The sequence below is a fragment of the Panthera onca genome, chromosome A2 (assembly GCF_046562875.1).
Source record: "Panthera onca isolate mPanOnc1 chromosome A2, mPanOnc1 haplotype 2, whole genome shotgun sequence".
In the NCBI taxonomy this organism is placed as follows: domain Eukaryota; kingdom Metazoa; phylum Chordata; class Mammalia; order Carnivora; family Felidae; genus Panthera; species Panthera onca.
Window position 1 is genome coordinate 135,343,397 of NC_138340.1, and position 14,674 is coordinate 135,358,070.

Genomic DNA, 14,674 nt, shown 5'->3' on the forward strand with positions numbered 1-14,674 from the left:
CCCCCCTGGCCTAATTGCTCTGGCTAGGACTGCCAGTACTATGTTGAATAAAAGTGGCAAGAGTGGGCATCTTTGTCATATTTCTGGTCTTGGAAGAAACCTTTAATTTTTTCACTGTTGAGTACAATCCTAGCTTAGGTCTTTGTTGTGTTGAGATACATTTCCTCTCTAGCCAGTCTGTTGAGAATTTTTATCAGGTATGGATGTTGAATTTTGTCCAATGCTTTTTCTGTATCTATTGAGATGATTATGTGATTTTTTACCCTTCCTTTTGTTAATGTGGTGTATCACATTGATTTGTGGATGTTGAAACATCCTTGCATCCTGGAATGAATCCCAGTTGATCATCCTGTAAGATCCTTTTAATATATTATTGTATACAGTTAGCTAATATTTTGTTGAGAATTTTTACATCTTTGTTTATCAGAGATATTGGTCTATAATTTCTTTTCTTGTAGTCACCTTGTCTAGTTTTGGTATCAGGGTAATAATGCTGGCTTCATAAGTTTAGTAATGTTCTCTTCTCTTCTATTTTTTGGAAGAGTTTGAGAAGGATTGATATTAATTAATCTTTAAATGTTTGGTAGAGGGGCACCTGGATGGCTCAGTCAGTTAAGCATCTGACTCTTGATTTCAGCTTAGGTCATGATCTTGGGGTTCTTGAGATCAAGCCTTGCATGGGGCTCTGTACTGTCAGCTCAGAGCCTGCTTAGTATTCTGTCTCTCCCTCTCTTTCTGCCCCTCCTTTGCTCATGTTTTCTCTCTCTCTCTCAAAAACAAATAAACATTAAAAAAAAAAAGTTTGGTAGAATTCACCAGTGAAGCCATATGGTCCTATTTTTTCTTTCCTTTCTTTTCCTTTCCCTTCCTTCCCTTCCCTTCCCTTCCCTTCCCTTCTCTTCTTCTCTTTTCTTTTCTTTCTGTGAGAGACAGAGAGGGATAGCACACATGAGCAGGGGAGGGGCAAAGGGAGAGGGAGAGAGAGAATCTTAATCTTAAGCAGACTCCATTCTCTTAATGGAGCAGAGCTCATTGGTAGTGGTGGTGAGGGGGGTTCAATCCCACCACAGTGAGATGATGACATGAGCTGAAATCAAGAGTTGGAGGCTTAGCCAACTGAGCCACCCAGGCACCCACATATGGTCCTGACTTTTGTTTGTTGTAAAGTTACTGATTCAGTCTCCTACCTAGTAATAGGTCTGATTGGATTTCCTCTTTTTGCTTGATTCAGTCTTAATATGTTGTGTTTCTAGGACTTCATCCATTTCTTCTAGGTTTTCCAATTTGTTGGTGTATAATTGTTCTTAGTAGTTCCATGAGCCTTTGTATTTCTGTGGTATCTGTTATAACATCTCTTTCATTTCTAATTTTGAGGCCACTCTCTTTTTTCTTGGTGAGTCTAAAGGTTGGTCAATTTTATTTATCCTTTTGAAGAACAAGCTCTTAATTTCATTGATCCTTTCTACTGTCATTTTAGTCTCTATTTCATTTATTTCCTGACCTTTGTTATTGCCTTCCTTTTATTAACTTTGGGCTTTGTTCTTCTTTTTCTAGCTCCTTGAAGTATAAGATTTGTTTCTTAATGTGTGAACTTCTGTTAGAACTGCTTTTGCTACATCCTATAAGTTTTGGTATTTCCATTGTTATCTGTCTCAAGATATTTTAAGATTTCTCTTTGATTTCTTCTTTGACCTATCATTTGTTCAGTAGGATGGTGTTTTACATCCACATATTTGTGGATTTTCTAGTTTTCCTATAGTAATTGATTACTACTTAAAAAAAATTTTTTTTGCATCTATTTATTTTTGAGAGACACACACAGAGAGACAGCGTGAGCAGGGGAGGGGCAGAGAGAGAGAGGGAGACACAGAACTTGAAGCAGGCTCCAGGTTCTGAGCTGTCATCACAGAGATTGATGCGGGGCTCGAACTCACAGACCGTGAGATCATGACCTGAGCCGAAGTTGGACGCTCAACCGACTGAACCACCCAGGTGCCCCTGATTTCTACTTTTATAACATTAGTGGTTTGAAAAACTTCTTGATATGATTTCTTCTTAAACTTATAAAGACTTGTTTTGTGGCCTAACTTATGATCTGGAGAATTTTCACTGTGCATTGAAGAAGGATGTATATTCTGTTGCATTTGAGTAGAACATTCTGTAAATATTTTTTAAGTCCATCACTAGTAGTTAAAGAAGTACAAGATAGAACAGAAACAACTTTATTGAATCCATCAGTAGGAAAAAGTGTCAGTCAGTTAATATTAAGTATTGGTATGGCTTTGGGGTAGGTAATGGATGCTCATACACTGCTGAAAGTTCTGTAAATTAATATAGGCTCCTTGAAGAACAGTATAGGAGTGATACAGTAAGGCTCTCACCTGGAAACACATGGTGGGATAATTCAAGGAGGTTTGATTTATAGAGACTATTTTTGAAGGTGTAGGCAGAGGAACTGTTACCATCCTCCAACTGTAAGGCACGGGTATGAAAGTGAAGGTTCTTGGAACCCAGAAGTAATGAATCTTGTAGCGGTGCAGTGCCCTTCAGTTGAAGGACACAGAGAGCAATGTTGCAGGGAGGAGAGCCATATGAATACATTCGTGAACCTTGTTCTACCTCAGGTATTCTGCTGGAGTTCCCCATCGGATAAACCCAATCAAGAAATAATTTAAAGGTCCTTTGATGTGGTTCATAGATTCAGCTTCCTAGGGTGGTCGAAGGTGAGAGAGGATCTGGAGGGGAAGGCAGAAATACCTGGCAACATCAATAGTTAATGATATTGAATACTTGTACCCTACAGCTATCTATTCCACTGCTAAATATAGCTAAAGAAACTTTGTCACATGTACATAAGGATACATGCACGAGTATGTACAGTATACTGTTGAGAAAAATAAAAAATAACTCAAAATTTTATCAGTGGAGGAACAGGTTGATAAAATGTGGGATGGACATATGATTATATATTATACAGCAGTTTAAAGGGATTAATTACATCTTCACTTTTTAACATGGATATATTGGAAAATAGTTTTGAGGGAAGAACCAAATTATAGAATGAGGAAACATAAGTATAACCCTATATTAGTTGGGAATATTTTTGGCATCATTAGCATAGAACTCGACCACAGTGGTTTCATCACTGTGAGAAAATTAATGTGAGAAAAATAATCCCATATTGAAGAGTTAGACTATCCAGAGCTGGTGCAGCTGCTCCAGGATATGTACAAGGAGGGTTCTTTCGCTGTTCTTAGTGTATGGACCCATCTTATGGCTTTTAGGTAATTTGTAGCAGCCACATATCTGTGTTAAAAATTACATCACTTCAGATTATTTAACAATTCAGTTAACTCAGATTTTCCAATGTCTTTAGTATTAGTTTGCAAGTAGACATGAAATGAATAAATATTTTTCAAGTCAGGTGAATTTAATGAATAAAAACCCAAGAAAGTGTGTATCTTTCAGGTGGATAAACTCTGGCACCCCTCGTGGTGTGTAAAATGTTTCAGGGAGATGAGGTCCTCTCTGACTTGAGAAGGTCAAAGTGTATTAGGTAGGTATCAAGACAGTAGTCTGACCACGACTGAGTCACGTACCTCTTTATACCACCCAGTCTTCATCTATGGAACAATAAGAATGCAAACTCCAATTCTCTCTAGTATCACAAAAGGGTTTAATAAGCTTGGCTTTATAGACAAGTGGTTTCTACTTCTGACTTGTGGCTGATTGCACCCCTCTGTATTTGAGCCTGGTGCCATCTGTTAAAGAGGGAAAGGGGAAACAGGGAGTCTTATCAGGTAACTTATTATCTGCAAGACCTAGTAACTGTTGTCTTGTGGATTGTGAATACATCTTTGTCAGGTTAGACAATTTAAGCATTTTTAGTTATGTATCACTACATGATCGAAAATATTTCTCTCAAACAAAAATATAGTCCTGGCAATTAGAAACAAAAAATGTAGCCCTGGCAATATAGTCCTGACATTTTTTTCTCGTGTAGAGTATCATTTTTGTATATGTAAGGCACTGCAATACATGCTTTAGATGAATAACCACAATTTATATCGGCTACCATTTTTTTAATGCATGTCACATACCAGATGTTGTAGAAAACCCTTTATATGCCTTAGTTCACTAAACCTTATCGGTTTAATTAAGTAGGTTTATTAAGAATACATTTTGTTAAATTAGCTAAATGACTGGCATATAGTAATTGCCCAATTAAAGATAATTTTTTAGTATTATTATTATTGTCATTCTCATATTGTAGACGAAGGGGCAGAGACTTGCAGGGCTTAGCTAGCCTTGTAAGAGCCACATAACTAGTAAGTGGAAGAGGTGAAACTGGAATTCAGGTCTTCCTGGCCACAAATCTGCATTAATTAGAATATTCAACAACCCCTTCTATGTCACTGCACTTAACACTCTTAACAACACCCCTAGCTCAGGATAATTTTTACTCTCCAAATTAGGAAACTAAGTTTCAGAGAAAAGAATTATTATTCATAATCATGTATTTCATGACTTCTGCAAGGCTCTGCTGGTGACAGCTGGGTTCCTTGGGAGGCAGATACTGGCGGTGGAGATTAGTATACTGGACATTTCTTAGGGAGCGCTCCGTTTCTTAGGGAGCGCTCCGGACAGCAATACCTGTGCAAGGTAAGGGGGAAAGCAGGAGTGGGCAGAGGAAGAGATGGGCTGTGATACAGTCTTGGTGAAGGCCTCAGCCAGGCCCCTTTGGAGCTCTGAAGCAGAATGGTCTTCAGGGTTATTTTGAGTTGAGACAAGATTCCTTTAAACCCATAGGTTGATGAGCCATTCCTGGGAACAGTGTGGGAAAGCTACTATCACTCTGGGGAAGGCAGCTTGCTTTAGTAGAGAAAACTCTCTCAAAGAGGTCAGTCTCCTTCCTGCACTCATAGAAGCTGGGGTAATAAGTCCTTTATTTCTAAAGGGAGGTCTAGGAGCCCCATCACAGAATACAGTTCAGGAAACGAAACCTTATGAAGAATAAAACCTGCAGTTTTTCTTTCATTCTAGAATGCTATTCCTATTTTATCTAGAAACTGACTTAGGGACTTTGCATAATAACTTTAATCTTTCATTTCCCCTATTGAAGTCCCCCATTTAAGCTGGCCACGGCTAACCATAAGTGTTATTATAATACTGCCACTGATATGACAATTGTTTTATTACCCCTAACTGGATACTCACAGTATTACTACTGAAGATTCTAGGTGTCTCATTTTAATACCTTACATTGAGGGGCAAGGAAAACTGGGGGCGGGGGGGGGGGGGCATCTGCAACTCCCAAAATTGTTTAACACTAATGAGCCTTGGATCCATGATGAGTAGAGATTTACTTTAAATTTGGTCTAAGTCTCTCCTAAAAGATTTCACACATTGGGAATTTTGCCCATTTTCCTTTGTAACTGTGTTCTGTGGGAGGGCATCAGTTGACTTTGAGCCTTACCCCCACAAGGAAAGATAAGTCAGTCTATCACCACACTCTCAATTGTGGAGATTTAAACAAACAAACAAGCCACTAAACCACACCCTTTCCTATGAAGCAGTCTTACAAAATTATTTTTTTTTCCAACTGTTTACATCCTTAAAATAACAGTAATCCAATTGTCTCTTAAAAAAATTTTTTTTAATGTTTATTTTTGAGAGACAAAGAGACAGAGCATGTGCAGGGGAGGGGCAGACAGAGAGGGAGACACAGAATCCTAAGCAGTCTCCAGACTCCGAGCTGTCAGCACAGAGCCCAACATGGGACTTGAACCCATGAACCGTAAGATCATGACCTGAGCTGAAATCAAGAGATGCTTAACCAACTGAGCCACCCAGGCCCCCTCCTCCATTGTTTCTTTTAGTAATAGTTTAAGTATTTAGATTTTTGATCATTTTATATATATAAAATATATAATGAATGGGTATAATGTCTTCAACATACAAAGCACTCAGTAACCATCTAATGAGTTGAAGTGTCATTAGTAGTTTTGCCAAAATTATAAAATAATTGGCAGCAACCAAATATTAAGATAAATTCTCACACATTAGATCTCTGAATGTGAGATCAAAAACAAAACCACTCATGAGGGATTCAATTTGTTTAGTAAACACTGATTCTCGTAAAGCCCCTAAGGTTTTGTTCTATTTTAAGAATTCCCAATTGGATCTATTTTTGAATATGGCATTATTCTGAGTCTTAGAAAAATCTATTTTATAGATGAGGAAACCAAGACCCAGAGAATGTACACACTAATGACATGGCTGGAACCTCGCCTACCTTATCCTCTATCTCAGGGTCATCGTGGAGGTGGGGGCCAGGTTAGGGGGTGAAAGGGAAGCAGCAGCATGTAACAGTAGACACGATTTCAAAAGGAAAAAAAATAAAGGAGATTAGAGTATTTGAAAGATTCCAGGAGGAAAGAAAATTCAGGGAAACAATTGTGAAAGATCAGTTGAAAAGAAAAAGAGGATAATACTATCTTCTGGAGAGAAATCCAGAGATGGTGCTACTCCTGAAAATGTCCTTATTTTATTTACTCTCTCTCAAAAATTGTTATGCAGTATTAAAAATTTGTGCATTTTGTTCAGAATATTGATAGTCTGCACTTATTAGGTACAGAAATATAATAGAGCACTGCTCCAATGGTTTAGAATTAGTTTCTCTAATAACTAACAAATGTGTCACATAAGTCCAGTATAACATTTTTATTGGCACTTGAAATAAATGTATTACTCACTAGTGGATGTGCCAGAAAGAAAATCCCCACCCTATTTCCACCCCCACAGAGCTACAAATGATTATTTATTAAGCAGTGACAGAGTGACTTGGAGGGCAAAACAGAAGTCATCATGGTTATCTATGTTCTTAAAGATTAGTGTTCACATCGTGTTAGCATTAAAAAAAAAAAAAGTTGGCATTATAAAATCATCACATAAAAGAAACAAAAACTCAGTTTTGCTTCTGGTGCTTGAAACTGTAGCTGGCTTAATTTCTGAGTTATACCCTTTGAGACTTTTAAATATTGTTTTCCATATTCACTCAATACAATTAATTTAAATTAGGCATTAGCTGAAATACCTACCACAGGAAAAGCTTTCAAAATTGAGAGTGCAAGCTTGATTTACCCATCATTTATCTAGCCCTAATATATCATGGTCAAACCTTGGTGAGTCTTTCCCTTTTGTCTCCAATAGACTTGAGGTGCTCTCAGATTTTTCAGCATCCTATGATATTAACGTAGAACTAGGTAAAGCTTACATGAAAAGTACTTAGCTAATGTTTCTGGCCTAAAAAAGTCCTGTACACCCTTCTGGGCCAAGCACTATACTAACCACATAGCAGATACCCTAGAAATATTGGTTCAGGAGTGTCACTGCCAGGATGCCAGCGTGAGGAGCAAGCAGTGCTGTATTACTCCCCAGAGAAACCAGCAAAGCTAGAGAAAGCTATAAAAACACAACCTTTATTTAAAGTCCCTGGAAAGAGTCCTAAGGGCTCAGAACCAATGAAGAAACATTTACTCAAGGAAATCTACAAAAACTCAGTAAGAACATTAAATCATGACCCATTCTCTCCCTTTCCACCTGCCCCTTGCAGCCCCCAGTCAGCTCAGCTGGGCAGAAGTCACCCTCAGGGAAAATGTGGCCAAGAGGATGAGCTGCCTCTCCCCTCAGCTACCAGATAAAAGTTACTGTATCTCATCCAAAAGACAAGCCACCAGCACTTCTTATGCCCTCCAACTCTGCTGTGATAGAGACAAAGGTGTTCTCCTTCCTATGAGCCCCACAGGATAATGACCGTATCCTGGAAACTGCAGGCCAGAATACTTGGGCCCTGATCTCCTTCATGCCAGCTCACTTATAGGGCAGAGTTGTGAGAATCAAACCCAAAAGTCCAGACGCTACTGCCCTACCTAGCAGAGTAGTGGCTCAGAGATGTTGCCAAGAGGTAGCATCAGTCCATAAGAAAGGAGAGCTTGAAACTTGTCTCCAAAGGAACTGCCTTTATTTGAAAGAGAATGTGGAGAAAATCAAGCCCAAGGTCACTCTCAAGGACAACAGCTCTTTTTAAGTAGGAGCAACAAGCTAAACTGTAGGCAAGCTAGTTCACCAGATAGAACCCGGGAGAGACAGCTAAAAAGGGCCCTCCCCTAGTCAGAATAAACCTCAAAATCTGACTTCAAAAACTGCCCCTGTCCAGGGGTGCCAGTGGCTCAGTTGGTTAAGTGTCCACTTAGGCTCAGGTCATGATCTCACAGTTCATGAGTTGGAGCCCTGCCTTGGGCTCTGTGCTGACACCTCAGAGCCTGGAGCCTGCTTCAGATTCTTTGTCTCCTTCTCTCTCTGCTCCTCCCCTGCTCACATGCTGTCTCTCACTCAAAAATAAATAAACATTAAAAAAACAAAAACAAAAACAAAAAAACCCAACAACTGCCCCTGTCCAAATTTAATTCTATCAGATTGCTGGGCAATTCATGCCTTGGGGCATGCCATAAACACTAGAGCAATCAAACAGTAATTAGTGGATTAGTAACCAGTGGGCTCGTTGTAATACCAAATGTGGCAGATAGCTTATCAGAATAATCAGGAAAAGAGACCATTAAAAAGGTCCCTGATAAAACCACTGTCATCTCTGGATGACTGTACACATTCCCACGACTATATACTCTCTGAAGAGCAACATCAGGAGTTTCACACTTTGTGGAAACAAACTTCACTACACTAGTTCAGCCAGGTCACTAAACAAATCAACAAGGAAACAGTAACAAAAATTCCTGGAGGTGGGGGGGTGGGGGAAAGAGAGAGGAATCACTTTTCCAGAACTACTATATTATCTAAAATATTCAGTTTTTAACAAAAAATTGTAAGACCTCCAAAGAAACAGGAAAGTGTGACCCATACACAAGAAAAAGAGCAGGCAATAGAAACGGTGAGAGGGACTAGATGTCATATTTGGTAAAGTCTTTAAAGAAGCCATTACAAATATGTTCAAAGAACTAAAGAAGACCAGGCTTAAAGAAGCAAAGGAAGGCCTGAACAAAATGTCTCATCATAGAGAAGATCAATAAAGAGAAATCAAATTCTGAAGTTGAAAATTTGAAAAGTAACTGAAATTCATTATAGTGGCTCAGTAGTGAATTTGAATTGGCAGAAGAATCCTTAAAGATACATGGACAGACGTTGAGAGGAAAAAATGGAATGAACAAAAGTGAACAGAAAAATGTGGGACACTTTTGGGTCCACCAATACAATGGAAATACCATTATATTTCAGAAACTGAAACACTGTATACCAGAAACTGAGGACAAAGAGAAAGGAATAGAAAAGGGCTTCCAAGAAATAATGGCTGAAAACTTCCCACATTTGATGAAAAACATTAATCTATACATCCACGAAGCCTACTATGTTCCAAGTAGGAAAGATAAAGAGATCCACACCCATAAGAATGCTGAAAGCCAAACACAAGAGATGAAGTCTTCTTTTTTTAAAATATAATTTTATTTAGGGGCATCTGGGTGGCTCAGTCGGTCAAGCTTACGACTTCAGCTCAGGCCATGTTCTCAGTTTGTGGGTTGGAGCTCTGTCGGGCTCTGTGCTTATGGCTGAGTCTGGAGCCTGCTTTGGATTCTGTCTCCCTCTCTCTCTGACCCTCCCCTGCTTGTGCTCTGTCTCTCTCTCCCTCTTTCTCTCAAAAATAAACATTAAAAACATTTTTAATAAAAAAATTAAATTAAAAAAATTCTTTAATAAAAAATAAAAAAAAATTAATGTTTACTTATTTGTGAGACAGAATGTGAGCAGGGGTGGGGCATACAGAGAGGGACACACAGAATCTAAAACAGACTCCAGGCTCTGAGCTGTCAGCACAGAGCCTGATGTGGGGCTCAAACCCATGAAGCCATGAGATCATGACCTAAGTTGAAGTCGGACGCTTGACCAACTGAGCCATCCAGGTGCTCCTTTATTTTATTTTAAAGAGAGGAAGTCTTGAAAGGAGCAGTAGGACTTGTCACTTACATGAAACCCCAATAAGGAAACAGCCAACTTCTCATAGAAAACATGGAGACTAGGAAGTAGTGGGACAGCATATTCAGAGTACTGAAACAAAACAAAACAAACAAAACTCTATCAACCTAGAATCTCATATCTAGCAAAACTTTATTTCAAAAATGAAGGCAAAACAAAGACATGTCCAGATAAACAAAAGTTTAAGAGGATTAACTGCTAGCAGGCCAGCTTTATAAAGAAATATTGAATAAAATTCTTCAGATTAGAAGCAAGCACACACACATGGAAATCTAAATCCATATACACAAAAAACAAAAATCAGGGGTAAAAGTAATTATGTAATTAAAAAAGACAATATAAATGTATCTTTCTTCTCCTTATGGTTTACAAAGAACCTATGTAAAGGAATATGTATATAATTGTATTGTTGGGCTTATCACTGATAGAATGCATCATATTTGAAAACAATAGCACAAAGGAGGTGAGTGGGAGCAGAGCTGTACTGGAGTAAGAAGTAATAATAGACAGTAACTTGAACCCACAGGAATAAATGAAGAAAACTAGAAATAATAAAAATGTAAATATAGCATACTTTATAAGTATAAACTTCATCATTTTTCTTTCTTCAATAGACATACAATTATACAAAATAATTATAACACTATACTGCTGGATTTGTAACATATAGATGTAATATGCATAATATTAATAGTATAAAAAATGGAAGACAATAGAATAAAGCTATATAGGAATTAACATTTCCATATCTCACTGGAATTTAGTTAGTTATAAGTCTGGAGAGATTCTTATAGGTTAAATACATATATGGTAAGCCCTAGATCAACCACTAAGAAAATAACTCAAAAATGTGAAAAAAATCAATAAAGAGGTTTTTCTATATCAATCATATGGAAAACAAAAGTAAAATGGTTATTTCTGCCCAATACATCAATAATATACCAATAGTAACAGTGAATATGAATGGATTAAACAATCCAGTCAAAAGGCAGAGGCTGTCAGTCTGGATAAAAATTAAAAGCGCGCACACACACACACACCAAAATTCCTAGTTGTAACTCTGTGACCTTTGGCTAGGTTGGCAAAATATAGGTTGGGGGGCTAAGTCTGGGCAACTACCTGTTTTTGTAAATAAAATTTTGTACCACACTCACATCTATTCATTTATGTACAGTCTACAGGTGCTTTTGTACTACAATAGCTATTATTAAGAAGTTGTGATATAGACCACATGGGCTACAAAGACTAAAATATTTACTATCTAGCCCTTTACAAGAAAGTCTAGGAAATCCAGTGTGGAGGTTCTTATTTAACGGATTCTATTCCCCAGGGCAGTAAGAAGTAAGTCCACCATTTAAGAATGAGATGAGGAGGAGGTCTTAGAAATTTGAGGACAGAGAACCAGAAAATAGTTATTCAGTGAAAAAGTAAGTGTACAAGGGAAATGGAATAGAGCTACCAGATGGCACTAAGCATTCCACTTAAGGAGAGTGGCAAGTACGCATTTTTGAAGGATACCTGCATCCCAAGAGGTGCTTAAGAGGCATTATTTGTGTTCCAAAGTCAGTTCCAAAGGTGTAGGAACATTTTCTGATTCCAACTAATTAAAAAGTATCAGTTAATAAAAAAATAAAGTTTTATTACTTTCATTTGCATAGAATTAAAACTTGGTTTACATTTATATCTGTGGTTTTAGAGGGGTCTCTGTGGAACTTGTTTCAAGAAGAGAAGAAAAATGATTTGTGCTATCTTGTAAAAGAATGAATATTTCAAAAGGTTTACCCTTGTGGTAAAGGACTGTAATCAAGTCAAACAGAGTAGGAAGAGACTTACACTGTAGATAAAATTACCTATTCTAAACAATGAGGAAAATCTTATGTATTCTATTGATACTTTATGCATGAACAATTTAATCACAAAAAGGTCCTATTTATTTTTAGCCTGCAATCTGAAAATTATACTGTATTTGTCAACGAAGTAAAAATATACTTAGAATATGCAGATACAATGGACTTTACAGTATTTCTTTCCCCTGAATAATCATAAAGTACATTACAGCAGATCACTATTTTAAGGAATTTGCTAATAATTTTGGAAATAAAATATTTTATCAATTTGAATTTTCATAGTTTATCCTAATATTTGACATACATATAGTTTGGTTTGATTAGAAGAAAAAAAATAGTGACCTATTCGGCCAAAAGAAGAGATATGATCATCTTTAAAGATGAACTGAGGTGAAAGACTATTGTTAAATAATCAGATAGTCATTTCTTTTTAAAGGAAACTAACATGTATTAAACACCTTCTATTTGCCTAAGAAATGTGCTAGGGGTAAACCACAATTTCTTTATCCATTCATCAGTTGATGGACATTAGGCTCTTTCCATAATTTGGCTATTATTGAAAGTGCTGCTATAAACATTGGGGTACAAGTGCCCCTATGCATCAGCACTCCTGTATCCCTTGGGTAAATTCCTAGCAGTGCTATTGCTGGGTCATTGGGCAGATCTATTTTTAATTTTTTGAGGAACCTCCACACTGTTTTCCAGAGAAATTGTGGTTTATATACATAATGGAATACTACTTGGCAATGAGAAAGAATGAAATATGGCCTTTTGTAGCAATGTGGATGGAACTGGAGAGTGTTATGCTAAGAAAAATAAGTCCTACAGAGAAAGACAGATACCATATGTTTTCACTCTTATGTGGATCCTGAGAAACTTAACAGAAGACCGTGAGGGAGGGGAAGAAAAAAAAAAAGAGAGGGAGACAGCCAAACCATCAGAGACTCTTAAAAACTGAGAATAAACTGAGGGTTGGTGGGGGGGGGGGGTTGGGAGGGAAGGGAGGGTGGGTGATGGGCACTGAGGAAGGCACCTGTTGGGATAAGCACTGGGTGTTGTATGGAAACCAATTTGACAATAAATTTCATATTAAAAAAAAAGAAACGTGCTAGGAGTGAAACATGATCTGTGTTAGAAGAAGGACCTCTTCTCCTACCCCAATTCTGGTCTTGAACCCACTTAAATTGAGGGATATCATAAAAAAAAATGTCTTGCTATGGCACTTTGGTAAAAATGTCAGATACCAGTTCCTTCCAGTGATATATGGTTGAGTGTATTCTCAGAAAAGGAATTATTCGAGTCTTGCTGCTCTGGTATAACAAAGAGCAGAAATTACCACTAATTATATTCTTCTTTTCTACAATTTTTTTGTAGATCCACTGCATCTGTTGTTGTAGATCCACTAAGTCAAGCAATATTTAACTGCCACGTTCCCTGTGAAATCAGGCCTGCCCTTTTTTACCTTCACTTTTAAAATCTGAGTATCATCATTTGGTTTGGGAAAAAACCCCACATAATCATGTATTACTTTTTAGATTGATAGACATCACATGCCACATGCCACTGTCATAACATCTTCAAGAATGTTACACATAGTACCTGTTACAGTTCCCATAGGTACAGTACATAAAAAATTTTAATGTACTGTGTACTTTCTACACTATTGTCTAAAATTTTTTATTTTTTCAATTAATTTTTTTTAGAGAGAGAGTGCACGAGCAGGGGAGAGGGCCAGAGGGAGAGGGAGAAAGAATCTTATGCGGGGCTCAGTCTGAGGACCCTGGGATCATGATCTGAGCTGAAATCAAGAGTCGTACTCTCAACCTACTGAGCCACACAGGCACCCCTAATTTTTTTAAATTTACATTTTAGATATTTTCCCTAGGTTTTTAATCCATAATTCAAAAATTGTTCATTTTATCTTTATTCTTTGCATGCTCTGAAATAGTTTCAAAGTCATTAATTTCCTAATGTTACAGAACTAAAAAATTAAGAAATTCCTTATTACATAATAATGGAAGGGAAAAATAAGGACTAAAAGAAAGGGACTTATTTATGAACATTTTACACATTCTGTAAGATTCACTGTGACAGTGGAACACACTTTTCTTTTTTTGTTTTAGTTTTTTCATCATGGTAAGTGTACTCTTTAATCCGCATCCCCTATTTTGCCCATCCCCCACCCACCTCCCCTCTGGTAACAACCATCAATTTTGTTCTCTGTAGTTAAGAGAGTCAGGAACACACTGTTTTTTAAGTGTCAAATAATATTAGATAAAACTTTTATTTTGAACGTGATTTAGAATCATAGTGCTAAACTTATGAATCACATAATTTACTGCTTGACCAAAATTAACATAAAAATACAACAAATTACATTTTTAACTCAAACTGACAAACCACTTTCTAAGGAAACTTTCTGTTCTATGCTATTATAATTTCTCCTATGGAGTATCAGCAAAGAATGTAGTTATGCTGTGCCACAAATAGTTAAAAGCAACATTTGTAGGTAATTTGAATAAGATATTACTCAAAACACAATATTAGGGTTATTTTCTCTGGAAAGTCAGCTTGCAAATGAAAAGAAGAAACCCAAATCCGCACACTGTAACAGCCGTCCTCTTCAAAATTCTACTGTTCCATGTAGATACTTCTTCCATTAATGGTATATGAGTTGGATCATTTTCTCGGTCATTTTGCAACTAATATTTAGTATGAGAAAATGAAAAGAGTTAATGTAAAGTACACTGAAAATAAAAGTATCTTTGATTTTTAAAAATATC

General features: G+C 37.2%; 1 protein-coding gene across 1 annotated transcript in view; it reads right to left on the reverse strand.

Annotated features, from left to right (window-relative positions):
• Window positions 1-14,156: 14,156 nt before the first annotated feature.
• Window positions 14,157-14,674, reverse strand: part of ASZ1 (ankyrin repeat, SAM and basic leucine zipper domain containing 1) — a 57,682-nt gene continuing 57,164 nt past the window's right edge. Inside the window, exon 13 of the mRNA XM_078440178.2 lies at window positions 14,157-14,593. Within this exon, the coding sequence (XP_078296304.1) occupies window positions 14,441-14,593 (153 nt within the window). The 3' untranslated portion in view covers window positions 14,157-14,440. The remainder of the gene's footprint in view (window positions 14,594-14,674) is intronic.